The following is a 19,758-nucleotide window of genomic DNA, read 5'->3' on the forward strand; positions in this document are numbered from 1 at the left end:
TTCGGCATAAAAATACTTCGACTTTCCAATTTTTTTCAATGTCAACCGTTAGAAGGAATCCGTTTTCTTTGAGTCCTGCTACGGCCGCGCTGGGCCGTCTTCGGCCAGCGGACGGCCGATCCGAGCCATTCAAAAATTCTTTAAAAAAAACGAGGGGGCCTATGCAAGAATCAATGACATCCGATGTGTGTAGGGTGCTTGATCCAGACACCTTATTTTTTGTGTATATATGTATATATCCCTAATGGATGACATTGAAAAAAAATTGAAAAGTCGAAGTATTTTTATGCCGAAATTGAAAAGTGAAAGACCAAAATTTCATTTTGGTCAAAGTCGAAGGGACATAAAAGAAATTTTTTAAAAAATAAAGGGAAATGATATTGGCATTCCAAAAATTAATGCAGACACTCCGAAAAACAAAGGGAAGTGACTTTGGTGTTACACATATTTTGGAGTGTTTGCATCAATTTTTGGAGTGTCAATATCATTTCCCAAAATAAACTATCCATTTTACAAAACACAATTCCATTTTTTGATATGTCTAAGTTTATCATGTGATTTGATATAGTACTCTACTAGCATAAAGCCCGTGCTACGCACAAGATCGTAATTGACATGACATAAAATAACACTAACTGATGTTTGATGCCTAAATCTTTTATGTATCAATTGTTTTGGTTAAAAAAGCATTGTATGGTAGATATTTTTTTACAAATAGTAGAGAAGGAAATAGCAAAAAAATTATAAATTATATTGTTCCTTCCTAATTATAGATAATAACTACACCCGCGTAAGATGAGGATTCTCATACATATACCACTTATTTATGCGCAACGAGGAGTTTTCTCTCCCACCTGAAAAATACTCGTAAGGAAAATGAAAAATACACCTGAATAAGTTAGTTAAAGATGTGAGTACCAAATATCGCGAAAACAAAACGGAGATGAAAGTCCAAGGAGAAAATGTAGAAGAAGACATATTTCTTACGTTGTTGTTATCCAAACATATTGACCAGCGACACAACCTTTCTATATGTCAATATATAGATCATCTCCGAACCTGAATCATGGAACAAAACTAATATACACAACTATCATGAAACAAAACTAATATACACAACTATCCGTTATGAGATTTTTTTCCCTATTGCAAGACCTTGTCTTTCGAAGGTATAAAAGAGACGATCATCTGCATTTGTCTTGAATGAAGTATTTGAAAGAACGATTATTGTAAATTGCAATATTATTTTCGATATTTTTAAAACTTGGGGCTTCGAGTCAGGATTGTAACATTTGGATTTAAATTTGAGAAAGGGGGAAAGAATGTCATTTGGGTATTATCGGTATTCCGCTAGTTGTTTTATTTATTGTAAAAGATTATTACTTATGTTGAACATCGAGAGCGTGACAATTAAAGTATTTTTTAGGTACCATACACCAAAAAGTGATTTGTATACTATAAAAAAATTCTTTTAACTTTGAAGTTATGAAAAAGTTAACGTGGGTTGGGTTGGACTCTAAACTTACAATTTTGCCAAATGTACCGTCCATTATAGGTTATTAAAATTTAATTATGTGATTTGGGCAGTGTTCTAAAACTCGAAAATACTCAGCAAGTACTATTCAGTGCTTGGCCATCGGTGCCGGACGAATACTCGGCCTTTACTCGCGTTAGTCGGTGAGTAATCAGTGAGTTGTGATTACTCAGTTGTGATTACTCGGTAACTTGGGGTTACTCGGCAAGTCTTTGTAATCGGGAAAAAGTGGAAATAAATGGATAAAATCAGGGTAAAATATAAAATATGCTATTTCAGGGAGCTTTAGTGTAATTTGTAAGTTTATAATTACCCTAAATCGATCGATATGCATCGATCTGTTTAAGCGACCGCTGCCGACTACTCCTCTTCGGCGACGACGACAACTGTTGTTGCTGTTCCTGTTCGACCTTGGTAAGCTCGTCTCTCTCTGATCGTCTCCCTCCGATCGGCTCGCTCTCTCGGCTTTTCCTTCTCTTCTGCTCGTCTCTCTCTCTACTCTCTACAGTACTGGTGTTATAGTGTTATACTGGTGTAGATTGTAGACTATAGTGTTTATAGTTTTTTTTTTTTAACACTTACTTTTTTTGTGTGGGTGTTATGGCTGTCATTTGGGGAACATCTCTATGTATTATGGATGTCATTTGGGGTACAACTTCTGCATTGAGTCTGAGTACTCTGACAGGCCCGGCCCTGAGATTAGTGAGGCCCTAGGCGGTGGTCGAAAATGGGGCCTCTCATTTTTAGTATATTAATAAACTTTTCGGTATATGGCTATATGCAACAAAACAAAGTGTGGCAGAGCGGTTTTTAGCTGCTTCTTTAGAGCCTCAGAATGTGAGTTCGAACCTTGCAAGTAGCATTTCAAATCTTTTTTTGTAAAGGTTCAAAAATTGATGCTTAAAAATTGAAAGGGAGAGAATCGAACATGCGTCCCTTTGTCTCTATTTGCTCACGCACTAGCCACTGGTGCTACACCAAACTTCTTTCAATATGATATACATACATAATATTTAATCTATTCTACTATTTGGGGGCCCCGTCATTGGGCCCAAAGAAGGAGGCCCTAGGCGGCCGCCTGGTGGGCCTGTGCCTAGAGCCGGCCCTGTACTCTGATCATTGAAGAGATTAGAGCTTGCTTGTGTTCGTGGCGAGGTGTGAAGCCTTGTGATACACTAATACTACTCGTTTGGTAGCTAAGACTTGGTGTCTTAGCTCTAGATTTTTTGATCAAATGTAAAGTCTTGTTGATTTATTTTGTGTCTTTTCCTGGGCATATAGGTGGTTGTTAGGTTGTGCCTCGTTCTCTTTTTTGTAATGCTGGTTCTATTCCGTGGTTTTTGGTTGGTTTGCTTTATAAAATGGTTTAATTACCCAAAAAAAAAACATTAAAAAAAAACCGAGTGCTCGGCCTGGAAGGTGGCCGCTCGCCCAACTACCACCAAGCGAGTTTTAGAACATTGGATTTGGGTGAGGGCAGTATTGGCGTAGACAAAAATGTCCACCGCTTTGATTTGAGGGTCACTCCAACTTGTCTTCTCCCTTTGTGTATGAGAATAGATATTCTATGCACCTCATTGCAACTTTATTCTGGTTGTTCTTTCTGACTCCTTTTGAAAAATAGGGTTTCTGTTGGTAATGTTATCCAAAACTATGCCGATGTTATTACATTCTATGATTTGATTTTGTGCTCTTATGCTTATGGTTGACTTGATTTGGTTATTATTGTTGGTAATTGCTGCAATCTAATAGGTGCTACGTTCTATTTTATATGTTTTCCCTCGAAATGAGGTGATAATAAAATGGAAGATCCAAAAAAATGGGTTTAGATGTACGAGTATAAAGTACTATAAAGTATCCAAGAATACTAGTTATTCTAGTATTCTAAGAAGCACGGATATGAATACGGGATACGGATACGATATGGATATGCGGATACGTGATTTTTCAAAAAAGTAGGATACGGTACGTTGGGAATACGTTGAATATAAAAATAAATAAAAATAAAATATATACCCAAAAAAAACCCCCTAGAAGAATCCATCAAATAACAACCTAAATTAGACCAGAGAGAGGTGAGAGATGATAGGTATAGGTATAAAAAAAACCCTAACTCAATTTACTGTATAGCTATAAAAGAAAACCCTAACTCAGAGGTATAAAAAAAACCCTTCAAGAGAGAGAGAAGAGAGAGACGAGAGAGAGGGAGAACAGAGAGAGAGAAAGAGAGAGAAGAGAGAGACTTACAGTTACAGATCGACTCCTGACTTTTCCTTCTCTGTAATCCCTTTGTTTGACTATGTACAGTATGTTCAAAACATATATATACACCTAATTGCAGTTTTCACCATTTAATTTTAAGTAATAACAATTTTAACCCCGCGCGTATCCAAAACCTCCAAAACGTATCCACAATGTATCCGAATGTATCCAAATCGTATCGGGGTACCAAAAATTAATGTAAAAATCTGGATACTCTTAAAAATGTATCGGACACGTATCCGGAGAGTATCCGAGCATATCCGTGTCCGATACGCGTACGGTACGTGATACGTAGCCTAAAATAGAGTATCCGTGCTTCATAGCTAGTATTAGCTAGGAAATTGGTGGAGAAGATTGAGTACTTTTGCTTAATTTGTATTTCTGCTTCTAAAGATGTAAATCATGGAATAAGACTATTAGAGTGATGTTTAAGGGATACTTCTAAATTCCTGTAATGATTGCTATTTTTTGGCTTTTTATGGTGTTGAATATTTGCGATTTTGGGTTTGCTATTTAGGCTCTCTCTGGCTAAAGGGCTCTTAATAAGTTAGGGCCGACCTTGCTACAATCCCTCTTTAGGCAGTGAGAGAGAGATGGCTGATAGCAACAAAGATCTTCTCAACCTGGAGAACAAGAATTCGTCTTCTTCAACCATAGGTCTCTCTCTTTATTACACTTATATCCTTGTGCGTGTGTTTTTGTACATGTTATGTTAACTCATTCTCAATATGTATTTTGTGCAGAATCAAAGCTTCTTGTCTGCAAAAAGAATGAATTCCGTCAAACTCAAAACCCAAAACCTAAACCCCTCGATGGAATGCCATTCACTTCTTCTGTTCCTAAAAGCCAAGGTACCCACAAATATCTCTTTGTCTTGGCTCTTTAGTTTAATTGCTTAGAGAGCTTCGGCCAACAATCCATTAATATTTGATTGGAAGAGCATGGAACTTGGTTAGTTGTATTTCCCTTAAATTAGAACTAAAATTTTAATTGGTAGTCCCATTCACCCTCCCTCTGGGACTTTTAGTGCATTCTATAATTGCAATTGGATGTCTAGTTTTCGGGAGGTTTCATGGTATTTGTAGTAATTAGCTGCTGGTTGACAATAAAGAATTGTTGATCATTTCACTATAAAGACCGATATCGTGACTAAAAAAGTGCTGCTACCCCCGCTTAATCTGGATGTGATTTCTTATGGAGGTAGGTTGTTGCTTTTAGTTCATAGCATTTCGAAACTCAATTAAGCTCATTGTTTACAACTCAACAATTACTTTGTGCTTTCTGCAGATCTAATATGCATACTTATAATTACTACCTATTCTTGTAAACACTAAGGTTGCAACTCCTATGCAATACTATGAACAACCAATAATGATGATATACTGTTTCAACTGGCTTGTTGACTGTATTTAATGTATTGAATGTAATTAGGAAGATACTCAATTTGGTAGAATCAATTAGGGATCAGTACCTAATCAATTAGGGATCAGTTAGGGATTTGATTTTATTTTATTTTATTTCCTTATTTTACCTTGTATTCGGTCTATATATTGTACCTCATTGTGAGAAGAATAAACATCAATCAAAGTATTTCGACATGGTATCAGAGCAGGTTCCAAGAACTTGATTTCTTCTTTCTCTTCTTTTCTTGGTCTCTCGACCAAGTATCGTCTTTATCTTCTTCTTCTTTTTTCAGAGCCAGGGAGCCTGTCTTTATTCTCTCTCGAACGATCTCTGTTTCTCAGAACTATCTGAGAAATCTATCTTGTCCGACGAAGTACTCTCAGTTCTCAGCAATACTGAGACTGCCTTCTCCGGCCTTCTACAAACTCCGCCGCCCACTCAGTCGGACTTCGGCAACCTTGCTTGAACCCTAGTCAGCAACGTCAGACCCTCATCTAAACCATATCAATTCCGGGTATCTCTGTTGCATCCCTATCAGATCTGGTAATATTTGGTTTATTCCTATTTTTTGGTTTGCTCTCGTATTATGGGTGATAAGGATAAGAAAACCGAAACATCTGGCTCTAAGGACACTGTTAGGGATCCATTTCATCGTCGTTTTCTCACCTCAATTAAATTAAATGGGGTCAATTATTTGCCATGGTCACGTGCTGTGACTGTTTCTTTGCGAGCAAGTGGTGAGACTTCCTATTTCACTGATGCCCCATCTGAAGATTCTGTTTGGATTCAAAATGATTCATGTATTATGACTTTGCTTTGGAATAGTCTTGAACCTGATATTTTTAACAATGTTGCATGCCTTGACACATCCAAAGAAGTATGGGATACTTTACATGAGTTATATTCATCCGAACAGAATCTCTCTCGTATTTATCAGATTTATCAGAGAATATTTTCTCTTTCCAACAAGGAGATCGATCGGTTGATGAGTACTTTTCCACCTTAAAAGGGATGTGGGATGAGTTAAATGTTTATCAATCTTTAACCACAGATTTAAAGGTTCAGCAGAAATACAGAGATGAATTTCGAGTTACCAAATTCTTGTCCGGGCTGAGTACGGAACTTGCTCCTCTCAGTCCCCAAATTCTTTCCGGCAAGGAAGTTCCTACTGTTGGTGAGGCTTTTGCTCGTGTTCGAAGGGCTGCTCCTCAGTCTTCTGTTTTAGAGCATCCAACTCCATCTGCTCTAGCTGGTCCTGCTACTGGTCTTATTCCATCTTCTGGGAATTTTAGTCACTCTAATCCTCTCCACAGTCGTAGTGGTTCTTATGAACGTGGTGGTCGACGTGGCGGCCGTGGGGGACGTGGTGGTCGTGGCACCAAGAAGTGTACACATTGCAATGCAACCAATCACACTGTTGAGTTCTGTTGGAAGCTTCATGGCAAGCCGGCTTGGGCTAATCAGGCTACATTTAAGGGGGAGCCATCTGGGTTGGCTCCTCCAGATCAGATTACTATCTCTAGGTCTGAGTATGATTCCATGTTTCACAAGGCTAATGCTTCTTCGACTTCCATTGCGACTCATGTCTCATCAGGTAATACTTGCCTTCACTCATCTTCTCGTACTGGCAGTGCTCCATGGATTCTCGATTCTGGCGCATCTGATCATATGACAGGTGATTTGTCTCTTCTTATTGATGTCGTTACACCTTCCGTTCCTTCTTATGTTACTATTGCGGATGGTACTAAAATTCGTGTACATGGCTTTGGTACTTATCGTGCCTCTAGCCTTATTTTTACTTCTGTCTTATACTTACCACAATTTTCTTTTAATCTACTTTCCATTCATAAACTTTCTCAAACTCACAATTGTTCTGTACTCTTCTATCCCTCTCATTGTGAATTTCAGGATCTCAAGACGCAGAGGATGATTGGTGGGGGGTATGAGAAGAATGGTTTGTACTACCTTCTGCTGTCCAATCCTTCCAAGTTATCTGCCTTCCACTCCACTACCACACCTTACCAGTGGCATTGTCGTCTTGGACACCCATCTTCTGCCAATCTTCGCAAGATAGTCCCTAATTTACCTAGTTTTTCTCCTTTTAATTGTGACACTTGTGAACTCAGTAAACATCGTAGGGTTTCTTTTCCTTTACGAGTTGAGTCACCTAGTTTAGAACCGTTTGCTTTAGTTCATTCGGATATTTGGGGACTATCTCATACCACAAGTTTATGTGGTGCTCGCTATTTTGTTACGTTTATTGATGATTTTTCTCGTTTAACTTGGGTATATCTTCTCGAAGATCGGTCTCAATTATTTTCTGTGTTCTCTAATTTTATGCTGAAATTGTCACTCAATTTAATGCCAAATTACGTATTTTGCAGACTGATAATGCCCAAGAATATATTTCTCATCAATTTACGCATTTTACTGAAACTCATGGCATTATTCATCAAACTACTTGTGTAACCACCCTTCAACAAAATGGGGTTGCTGAGCGGAAAAATGGACCGATTTTAGCAGTTGCCCGAGCTCTTAGGATTCATATGCATGTTCCAAAATATTTTTGGGGGTATGCAGTTCTTATAGCTAATTATCTTATAAATAGAATGCCATCTCGGGCTTTGAACGGCAAAACTCCTTACCAGATTCTCTTTCCTGACAAGGATCTTTTTTCTCTCCCCCCAAAACTTTTTGGTTGTGTTTCATTCGTACATAATTTCTCTCCAGGTCGTGATAAGCTTGATCCTCGTTCTTATAAATGTATATTTCTTGGTTACTCTCGAACACAGAAAGGATACAGGTGTTATAGTCCCTTGCTACGTAAGCACTTTGTAAGTGCTGACATGACATTCTTTGAGACCGTCCCATATTATTCCCCAGCAGGTGCACGGTTACAGTCACCCATGTTGGTTGATCTTGGTCTGTCACCTTGTCTTCTCGAGATTGCTCCTCGACCACCCATTAAACCGGTCCGTCCTGCCGAGACTGCCTCTCGACCACCCATAAAACAGGTCTATGTTCGTCGCTCTTCCGCCGCTGCACCACCCATTGCTCCTGTAGACCCAACTTCTCTATCCACATCATCTCTTTCACCGTCTGAGGATCCAGATCTTGACTTGCCTATTGCCGTTCGTAAGGGTACGCGTTCTTGCACTTTCCATCCTATTTCTCAGTTTGTGTCCTATGATCGTTTATCTCCATCTTTTCGCGCTTTTTCTGTGTCTCTAATTTCTGTTGTTGTTCCTAAGTCTTTTTTAGAAGCTCTTTCTCATCCTGGATGGCGATCCGCTATGGAAGAAGAGATGCATGCCTTGTCCATAAATCATACTTGGACCCTTGTTTCCAAGCCTATTGGAGCACATATTGTTGGTTGTCGTTGGGTGTTTACTGTCAAACAAAATACTGATGGTGCTCTTGATCGACTGAAAGCTCGTCTTGTGGCCAAAGGTTTCACCCAAACCTATGGACTTGATTATACTGAGACTTTTTCTCCAGTGGCCAAACTTAATTCTGAACGGATTGTTATCTCTCTTGCGGCAAATTTTGATTGGCCTCTCCACCAGCTTGATGTTAAAAATGCCTTTCTACATGGGGATCTGTCTGAGACTGTCTATATGGCACAACCACCCGGTTTTGAGTCCAAGGGGGAGTGTGTGTGTCATCTCCACAAATCTATATATGGCCTCAAACAGTCTCCGCGGGCTTGGTTCGATAAGTTCAGTAATACTATTATTTCTCATGGTATGACTCGGAGTCAGGCTGATCATTCCGTGTTCTTTAAAAAGACCACTCGTGGTATTGTGATTCTTGTGGTCTATGTGGATGATATCGTTATCACTGGTAGTGATAGCATTGGGATTCAAACACTAATTCGCCATCTTGGTTCTAGCTTTCTTACCAAAGATCTAGGCAAGCTTCGATATTTCCTTGGCATTGAGGTGGCTCGTTCCAAAGCGGGTATCAGTTTATCACAAAGGAAGTACACTCTTGATCTCCTGAAAGATACAGGTTATATTGGGTCTAAACCTGTAGCTACTCCCATGGAGACTAATCTTAAGTTAATGCCTGAAGATGGTGAGCTGATTGACGACCCTGAGATGTATCGGAGACTTGTGGGAAAATTTATTTATCGAACTATTACTCGACCTGATATCTCTATGCAGTTTGCGTTGTCAGTCAATTTATGACTCGTCCTCGAGTTCCTCATATGGAGGCAGTTGTTCGTATCTTGAAGTATCTAAAAAATGCTCGTGGACGTGGACTTCTCTACAAATCATCTGGACATCTTCGTATTGAAGGATATACAGATGCTGACTGGGTAGGATCTCCTGCTGATCGTCGTTCTACTACTGGCTATTGCACCTTTATAGGAGGCAATCTTGTGACATGGAGAAGTAAGAAACAGTCAGTTGTAGCACGATCTAGTGCTGAGGCAGAGTATAGAGCAATGGCTCATACTGCTGGTGAGTTGACTTGGTTGCGCACACTTCTACAAGAGTTTGAGTTCCTGGTACATGGTCCTACTCCTCTATATTGTGATAATCAAGCTGCTATCCACATTGCTAATAATCCAGTATTCCATGAGAGGACCAAACACATTGAAGTTGATTGTCATTTCATTCGGTCAAAGGTGGAATCTAAAGATATTAGCACTCCTTTTGTTCCTTCAGGTTCTCAACTGGCTGATATTTTCACCAAGGCACTTCCCAAGACTTCCATTGATACTATTTGTCACAAGCTGGGAGGACACGATGTTTATGCTCCAGCTTGAGGGGGAGTGTTGACTGTATTTAATGTATTGAATGTAATTAGGAAGATACTCAATTTGGTAGAATCAATTAGGGATTTGATTAGGTAGAATCAATTAGGGATCAGTACCTAATCAATTAGGGATCAGTTAGGGATTTGATTTGATTTTATTTTCTTTCCTTATTTTACCTTGTATTCGGTCTATATATTGTACCTCATTGTGAGAAGAATAAACATCAATCAAAGTATTTCGACATGGCTTTTAATGTATTGTCTCTATGACAGTTCTTGGAAAGGCAAAGGATTTCTTAGGAGTTTTTTCAGAAGCAAATAGAAGGCTGCTGGATGATGCAAAGGCATGCACATTAATATCATACCCAAATTGCCTCTTAAAATTTCACCGATTCTCTCTTTCGTCCTAACATTCAATGTAGATTTCATGGACATGCAGGACAATGCCAAGGACTATGATATCGAGGCACTTTCCGGGAACGAATCTGAATACATTGAAATGGTAAAGGAGAACTTTTTCATTCAATTTATTTTCTATTTGGATCAAGTGCAGCAATATAACTCGTTTTTTTGAATTTAGGATTTAATGTTGGGCGTTGCTGATCTCCATACACCTGAGGCTGTTGCTGCTGCTGAGTCTGCAATTGCTGGTTATCAACCAGTGATTTCTTTGGCACTTAGCAGCAGCAGCAGTGATGATAGCAGCAGCAGTGATGATGAGAGCAGTGATGACGACGACGACGGCGGTGATGATGGTGACCATTTGGCTTGCTCACCTACAAAAATTAAAAGATCGAAGCCTCTGGAAGGTGATAATTCTACCGAACCTTATGGGAACGATAAGTCAAAAAAGCGACCAAAGATTGTTGAGCTGTCATAGAACTGTTTTGGATTACAAACAGCAGGTCTAATGATCACCAGATCAAAATTGTCGAAGAGATTCAAAATGTCAGAAACTGTTTTAAGGTACTGCTAGGGGATGAGAGTTGGATGCAGTTAAGGTTTATGAATGTAAGAATGCTGCAAAATGCAAAGCTGTGAGTGTAGATGCTTGTTAGGTTATCATCTATTGAGAAAATGCCAAAGATGGATTGTGTTTACTTCGAATCTTCAGCAAACGCTAAAGCTCCTGTTGTATCGAGTTTCTTTTGATTTTACATGTAGTTACATTATTTTATTATGTATATTTTCATGTAGTTGCATTATACCTCTTCTCACTTGCTTTTGCCTCTCTCTAGCCATCTCAGAAAAGTTTAAAACCCTAAATGCGAATTGGGTCTGGACTTATATAGTTCCTCCAAAGAAACTTTAAAAATAACTCTAATTTTCGACTCTTCTCAGTGTCTGGATCGTCTGGACGGATTTGACCACCATCAAGATGGATTTACCAGCAAGTTTGACCTTTTAAATTGCCTGTCGGGCGAATGGATGGAGGTCACGTCTGTCTAGGTAGATTTCGGACCCGTTTCGACCTGGTAAACATTTAAAATGAGAACATTGTATTTCACACGTAGTTGTACATTTAGCTTTCTAACTCTATTTGAATCACCCCAATCCTCGGATGAGAGATAAATGGTCGAAATATTCAAGGCTATGTTGAGTCACTCCCAATTCGGACTTCGGACGAGCTTAGCTTTTAGTAATTTGGGCGAGCACCATGTGAGCATGGCCGAGGACTGGGCCTGGATCCCATCAAGAAAGACATGGACGGAAGTTAAGAATTGGACCATATTCCCCTTTCGGCCTAAAGTTTCCGACAGTCATTTTGGTTGTTTTTTTCCTTAATTTTTATTACATTTGGATCAAATCTTATGAATTAATTCTTCCTCTCAACGAGATAAATAGAAGATAAAAAAAAAATATAGATCAAAGTTAAAAAAAGTTACTAAAGAAGAAAAAGTTCGAAAAAGACAATTTTTTTTTAGTGTCTTTAGCGTCGGCTTATATGAACTTTTTCCAATTTTGATTTGTATTTTATACTCCTTTGATTCTCTTCGTCGAGACTCACAATGTGATGTAACAACTATGACACAAAACTAAAAAAAGGATAACTAAAAGGCAACTTCACCGAAAATTAATTTAGTCCAAACTCACCCTTAGAATATTTTGATTAACTTTTTTGAAGAAGCAAAAGGATGAAAGAGGGGGTGACCGGACATAGAAACTATCCCCTGGGCGTGGCCATAGAGGCTGTAGACATGCGACGGGCCCCGGAAGGGACTAAAGAGCCATAGCAACCATCGCTCCACCAAGAGCTAGTGGATGACAGTCGGGTTTCGTAAAAAGATCAAGTTTGAGAGGTTGTTGTTAACAACTCAAATCCGTGACCTCCTAACCACCCAATTCCTGTGGGGGTGAGCCATGAGCCACTCAGCTATTACCCTGGTGGTAGCCCAGTGGGCAGTGGCTTAATTTGATAGTCAAGTGGCTTAACCTAATTACGAAAACGTAAATCGCTCAACCGAGAATTCACATAAACAACAAGGGAGTAAAATGTAGTTTGACTCAAATTATTATCCGGCGAAGAAAAAGTTGGGTGTTGCGGATTCCCACAGTCGAGTAGAAAATCATGAAATTGCCCATTAGAGCATTCCGCAATGGTGCTAATCAAAATTAATAATCAAAATGTGACACGTCAGTATTTGATTATCCATTTAGTTCATAATCAAACTTAACAACTTCTATCTCCACATTGATTATTTTTGTATTCCTAACCAAAAAAAACCTAACAATACACAATACATATTTGTCCAATCGCAAACGAGTTTTAATCACTCACCTGACCATACCAAATTATTCATCTCGATGAGACGATTCCAATATGGGGTGTTTTTGAGTAATTGAGTTTTAAGTTTAATTGTTGAGTTTGGTTATTGGTAAAAGTTGTTAAGTTTGATTATGGAATGAGTGAAATTTGATTATTTACTAAGAGACTTGTAACTTTAGTTATTACAATGTGGGGTATTTTTTGAGCATTGCTGTTAAATTTGCTTATTCACATACATTTGCTTATTAGGCCATCCACAGTGGCATAATCAAAAATGGATAACCAAAAGTTGACACATCAGCTTTTGATTATCCATTTAAGAGATTGTTAAGCTTAACAATGTTGAGGTCCACAATGGTCACTTCTAGTCCATAACTAAAATAAGGGATACACTACAATTTCACTATCTGTCCCCTTGTGTTTTCCACCATTGATCACTTCCCTCCATTACACATTTTTTTTGACAAAAATATATCGATTTTCTCCTTTAATTTTAAGAAAAAAAATTGGTGACTTCCTTTCCTAATATTATGAATTTGAAAAAAAAATCATGTACTCAAAAAAAAAAAAAAACAGATGTGTTCTTGAATTTGTAAAAAAATGTAAGGTTCTTTATGTACTCAACCACAGGGAAAGAAACGAAAAAAGAATAAAATAAAAACGAAAAAAAAAAGTGAAATACTTTAATGCGGCAACAAATGTTTTTCACCATTGATCACTTCCTTCCATTACAGTTTTTTTTTGGCAAAAATATATCGATTTTCTCCCTTAATTTTAGAGAAAAAATTGGTGACTTCCTTCCCTCATATTATGAATTTGGAAAAAAAATCATTTACTCAAAAAAAAAAAAAAAAAACAGATGTGTTCTTGAATTTGTAAAAGAATACAAGGTTCTTCATGTACGCAACCACAAGGAGAGGAACGAAAAAAAAAGTGAAATACCTTAATCCGGTGACAATGAGTTGAATTGTAAATGATTGAAAGATATGAGCTTCACTTTTGGAGGGAAAGAAAAAGAAAGAGTTCGTGGCAGAAGAAAAAGAGATATAAAGCAGGCGAAGAAAATAAGAAAAATATATCATTTGAAACACGCGTGTACATAAATTTTAGAACCAGTTAACTTATGTGGTGTGAGATTCACAAATTTTGATTATTGAAAAAGGTTGCTAGTTTTGGTTATCCAAAACCCAAAATTTGATTATTTCTAAAAATGTTGTTAAGTTTGATTATACCATTGTGAGCCATCTTTTACCCCAAGGGCCCGCTTGGATGCAGGGAAAAAATCGGGGGTAAAAAATATGAAGGGGGGATAAGATAACATGGGGTATTAAATTTGATGGGTTGGCCCACATCGATTTGATGTTTATGGAAGGGGGGAAAAATAGTATGTGGTTTGGATGGGGTATTAAATAGGGGGATAAAATTTGACGTTGTTTGGATGGTTTAAAGAATGGAGGGATAAAAAGGGATGGATGATGGGAAAAACTGTCAAATGACTATTTTGCCCATGTGCAGTGTTAAATTTGATTATGTATGAAAATAAGTATATGAATTCAAAAATCAATATATTTAATCAATTTTGAAAAAGTTGAAAGTATAAAAAACTAAATGAATTAAAAAATGTATATTCTTAAAAATTTATATAAAAAAACGTTTTTTTAATGAATGGTTTGTATTTATTTTTCAATTATTTTTGGAATGTGATTTTTGTGAAAAAGAAAAGACAAATTAGGGTAGGTTTGAATGGAATGTATGGTTTTGTGTAGAATGGAGAGTAGAAGTTGGTTGAATGGTGAATGATGGATATGTTATTGAATGGTAGATATGTGGTAGAATACTTGGTAAATTTTGCTTATAAATAGCAAGTAAATTCATTGTCAAACTCATTCATCAATTACAATTACAATTACAAAACCAGTCTCAAATTTTTTTTTTCTTGTACTTATTCTTGTATGGCTAGTCGTCCGCCTCCTCGCCACAATTGGGTCCAGGCTGAGGAGATCCTGCTGATTTCGGTACTGAAATCAATGGTGGAGTCCCAATTGTGGACCACAAGCAGTGGACACTTTCGTCCAGGCTACTTGAGGTACTTGAAACGTATCATGGACAGTGATTTTCCTAACGCTGCTATTGAGGAATGGCATATTGAAGCGAAGGTAAAGAAGTGGCGCCGTACTTGCTTCGTCATTGTGGACCTAATTAATCGTCCCGGGTTTGAATGGGACGCAAGTCAAAACATGGTGGTAGCTGAAGACGATGTGTGGATTGCAATCCTCCAAGTAAGCCTTAATAAAGTGTTGTATTAATTTTTTAAGATGAAAATATTCCTTTATCTGAATTTTTTCATTTTGACATAGGTTCATCGACAAGCTTTGGTGACAAGAGATGTTCAGTTTCCACTGTTTGATGATTGGCGTGTTTGCTTCATTCCCCCTCCCGAGAAGCCGGAGGAGTAGATGTAGATCGCGGAATAATAAATAGCGTTATCCATGGATGTTGTCATTTTTCGTCTCTGTTCATGATGTTGAACCTAATGTTGGAACGTCTTCAATTTCAAACTAAAATGTTACAACTTGTTTCCGTTCATAAAGTGATAATTTACATAATCTTAGAACGTTCAAATTCATTCGGAATCGATAACAAGTGCCAACAAAATGCAAGCTACGAAACCTAAGAAAAAAAATACAACAAACGTCTTCCATCCATTGATTTGATGTTCAACTCTCAACGCACTTGTGGATGTGTAATGTTTGTCTTGCAACTTTTTGAGGGCGTATCTCTCCTCGTGATACTTGAGCAATGCTTCTTCGGCTGCATCGAATGTCTTGTACCTTTTCGCCATGCTTCCTGAGTATCCATTAACTTGGAGTTGAGCTTCTCCCCACGTTGTATAGATGCCCGGCTTATGCCCAATAATAGTCTTTTTCTTCTCGTATCATTGAATAATCTATTTGAAAACAATATTATAAGTCACCACAAACATTAGGATAAAAGATGGCCGTAATCTATTCGAAAATAACATTTGAACTCATTGCTATTTGACTACAAAACTCCTATCTATGGTCGCATTGTTAACTCATGTGGCTCAAATTTTATTATCGCCAATTGACACAATGAGGACACAAACTAGGACACAAGTAATGCAACAAGTACCAACATCTGGCTCAGATTTATAGACAACTTTTGGAAGGCACTAGGCTGCAACATGAGTTGCCAAATGACCCTCTCATCTTGCCTCGCCTAAGTCCCCAATGTGTCTTCTTAACTTTTCATCACAGCCACACACACACACACACACACACACACACACACACAGATTTTGCCATCTGTTTGGTCGTTAAAACTGCAGGTTTTGGTTCAGTATCTGTATGCAGGTTTCGGTTCAGTTTCTGGCTCAGAAATCTTGCATCATTGCCACCCAAACATCTAAACCAAAACGTCCAGTGTTAACTCAGAAATTCAGCCACAAAACAAGACCATACCCCAACAGTTATAAGACATACACAAAGGCCACAAATCTAGAGTATTGAACCACAACAAACACACGAGAAAATGTAAACCAAAACCTGCTGAACAAACCTAGAAATGCAGGCAGAAACCTGAACCTTGCACTACAGTTTTAAACCACAAAGTGAACCACAAAACTGAACAAAAACCTGCACAGAAACTGAACCAAAACCTGCACACAAAACTAAACCAAAATCTACACAGAAACTGAACCAAAATCTTCACAAAAACTGAACCAAAACCTGCACAATCTGAACCAATACCTGCACACAATCTAAACCAAACCCTGCCTGTATAAAAAAAGTTGGAAATCTTCAGGTTTAACTTAGAAACAGAGGCTAAAATCATTACCAGCTATAGGACCAATACAGAATATCGCACCGACACAGATTTAACCCACAAAAAGAGACCAAAGCCTTGCAGTTTCAACATGCAGTTTTTTCACGAACAGAGATTATAGCACTAACAGTTTTAACCAAATGAAACACATGCCAAAATCTGCAGCAAAGAACAGAACCAAAATGCTGCAGATTGTACACATATACATACGCCAACAACCTGCACTTTTCAAACCATAAACAGAGGCACAAAACTGATCCTACCCCTTCATAAAAAAACAGAACCAAACACCTGCAACTGCATCCACAAACACAACCAAATAGCAGCCAATACTTGTACCACCACACACACACACATATACACTTGACTCACAATATCTGAACCACAATGGAGGCACAAAACATAACCAAAACCTTCAGAAAAGCTTAACCAAATTGCTGCAGTTTGAACACATACACATAATTAAGGCATTTGGCTCAGAGTTGTACACATTTTTTTAGGGAACTAGGCTGCAACATGAGTTGCCAAATGACCCTTTCATGTTGCCCCGCCTAAGTCCCCATTGTGTCTTATTCAATTTTCATCACAGCCACTCACTTACACATACAGGCTTTGACCCTCTCATGTTGCACTTGTACAGTTATCATCACAGCCACACACACACACACACACAGTAGCAGCATGTATATCACCAGCAAGCACCAAAACCATAACGTCCTTGTGGGGTAAATAGTGCAGGTTTTAGTTCAGGTTAAACTGCAAGTTTTGGCCTCTGTTGTTAAAAACTGTATGTTTTGGTTCAGTTTGTGCATGCATTCTCTGGGTTTAAAAAGGAATAATATTGGCTCAGAAAGTTTTCATCATAGCCACCCAAAACCTGCTCCAAAACCTTCATCATATCCACAAAATGTTGCTGTTTACACATAAACATAGGCCAAAAACTTGCACTTTTAAAAACCAGAAACATAACCCAAATGCAGGCAAAAACCTGAACCAAGCACTGCAGTGTTAAACCACAAAGTGAACCACAAAATTGAACCAAAAATTGCACAGTTTACCAAAATCTGCACAGAAACTGAACCAAAACCTAGACAGAAACAGAGGCCAAAATCTGCACCAGTTATAGCACCAACACAGATTATGGAGGAGGTTTCGGCTCAGAAAATTTTCATCATAGCCGCCCAAACACATTCACCAAAACCTACAGTTTAAACTTTAAACTCACAACCAAAGGCAAAAAACAGGACCAAACCCCTCCAATTTGAACTGATTAACAGAGGCCATAAACCTGCAGTTTTGACACATAAACATAGGCCAATAACCTGCAGTTTTAAACCACACAAATAGGCACAAAACTGAACCAACCCCTGTAGTTTTCATCACGGCCACACACACACACACAAGTGGCCAAAACCTGCAGCTTTAACCCAATAACAGTGGCCAAAACCTGTAGCTTTAACCCACCAACAATGGCCAAAACCTGCAGCTTTAACACACAAACAGAGCCTACAAATTACAGCCAACACATGCATGCACAAAAATGAACCAATATGCAGGCACGAAACTGAACCATTTGGCTCAGAAAAGTTTCATCATAGCCACCAAGAACCTGCAGCAGTGAAACATAACCATCCAATGAGTTGATACCCAAGCCAATAAGTACAATGCAACATGATTACAATAAAACCTGCATTACAAGTTTAACACCAACATCAAAATACGTACAGACATTGTTTTAGTAGTACAAAAGGCTATCTACCAATGTTTGGACAACATACGTACATTACATTATAAGAGCTATCTACCATTGTTTGTAGACCAAAAGGCTCCTAAAATTACAAGCAACCACATGTATAGGAGTTATAGATTGGCCACTTCAAAAAATGGGCCATAAGTATAAGACTTAAAGATCAGGCCACTACAAAAAACTTCATTCTAATACTTCTACTTCTTCCCCTTCACAGCTAAACGGGTCCAAAGATGAGACCATCCAGGACGGCCTCAACCCACGCTTGTTTTCGATGATCTTTGATGCCGTAGAATAGGTCCAACCTGTCTTCAGCTGCACAAATGATGGCACCTAACCTAAATTGTTGGGTATCGGTAAGGTCAAGCTTTTCAAGCTCAAGAGGCACTTGCGTGCGACGAGCGGATAATTTGTTTGAATACCCCATCGCATCGGTCATTTTCTCCATATGGCTATCACTCTTTTCGAGCCATACCTCCATGCTTGCAGCAAGGGATCCCACATCACCCATCCGTGTCCTTTTCTTCCCCCTTTGAGTTCCAGAGTTTGCCAGAGGAGTGGAGGTCCGGGGACTGGACGTCGGGAGTGACGCACGACGTGCGGAGTGTGGAGTCGTGGAGACCGGAGGTGTGGAGGCCGGAGATGTGGAGGCCGGAGGTGTGGAGAGTGGAGGTGTCGATCCCAAAGGAATTTCATTCGACATTCCCGTGAGACCACTTGTGGGGTTACCATGAAATTCTTCACCGAAGAATGGATAGTAGCAATCCTTATTCTCCTCACTTTGTTCATTTGGGACATCATCTTGATTTTGTGTCCGTCGCGCCATTTCCGAAGGAACCTCCGCTCCTTCCCCGTTTGCCCTATCCTTTCCGAAGAGGAATTTCCAATCTTCAAAGTAAGGAAAACGCTTCCCACAAACCTCTTTTGCCTTCCTAGGGTATGCCTACACGAACATTACAAGTTTAGTACATGATCCAATGCCTTAACATATCAATTTAAAGCATCGGAAGTTACCTGTTCGTAAATTTTCCACACCTCATCATCCACATCAATCCTTTTGTTGACATGGTCCCACCCAAAGCCACTAAGTTTTAGAATGTCGGTTAATTTGGCATATGTTTGTCTCCAATACTTGACTTTGGAGTCAATGTGGGGGGAGGCCTTAAGTTTGCTTTCCGGCATCACCTTCTCCATTTCTTTCTCAATGAGGGTGAAGAACCCGGGTTTAAACCCATTATCTGCCTTCCATTTGTCACACATTTCCGTAACCATGCATTTTATGAGGGCATCCTCTTCGGATTTCCTCCACACCCTACGTGTCTTTGCAACTTTTGTTGTAGGCACATCATCTTGTTGGGTATCCATTGCTGAAAATGGATTTTAAGATGAACAATAAAGGATTATTTAACAAGTCTATTATAAACTACAAACTGA

At 38.7% G+C, this 19,758-nt stretch overlaps 1 protein-coding gene across 1 annotated transcript; it reads left to right on the forward strand.

The window, feature by feature from the left end:
- Positions 1-1,740: 1,740 nt before the first annotated feature.
- Positions 1,741-11,169, forward strand: LOC131301801 (uncharacterized). Its single transcript, XM_058328244.1, has 6 exons — positions 1,741-1,948; positions 4,314-4,453; positions 4,540-4,647; positions 10,238-10,308; positions 10,404-10,466; positions 10,545-11,169. Exons 2-6 carry the CDS (start codon positions 4,390-4,392, stop codon positions 10,842-10,844), a joined length of 606 nt encoding a protein of 201 aa, XP_058184227.1. The 5' UTR covers positions 1,741-1,948; positions 4,314-4,389; the 3' UTR covers positions 10,845-11,169.
- Positions 11,170-19,758: the final 8,589 nt, after the last annotated feature.

This window comes from Rhododendron vialii, chromosome 9a, assembly GCF_030253575.1.
Source record: "Rhododendron vialii isolate Sample 1 chromosome 9a, ASM3025357v1".
Lineage (NCBI taxonomy): Eukaryota > Viridiplantae > Streptophyta > Magnoliopsida > Ericales > Ericaceae > Rhododendron > Rhododendron vialii.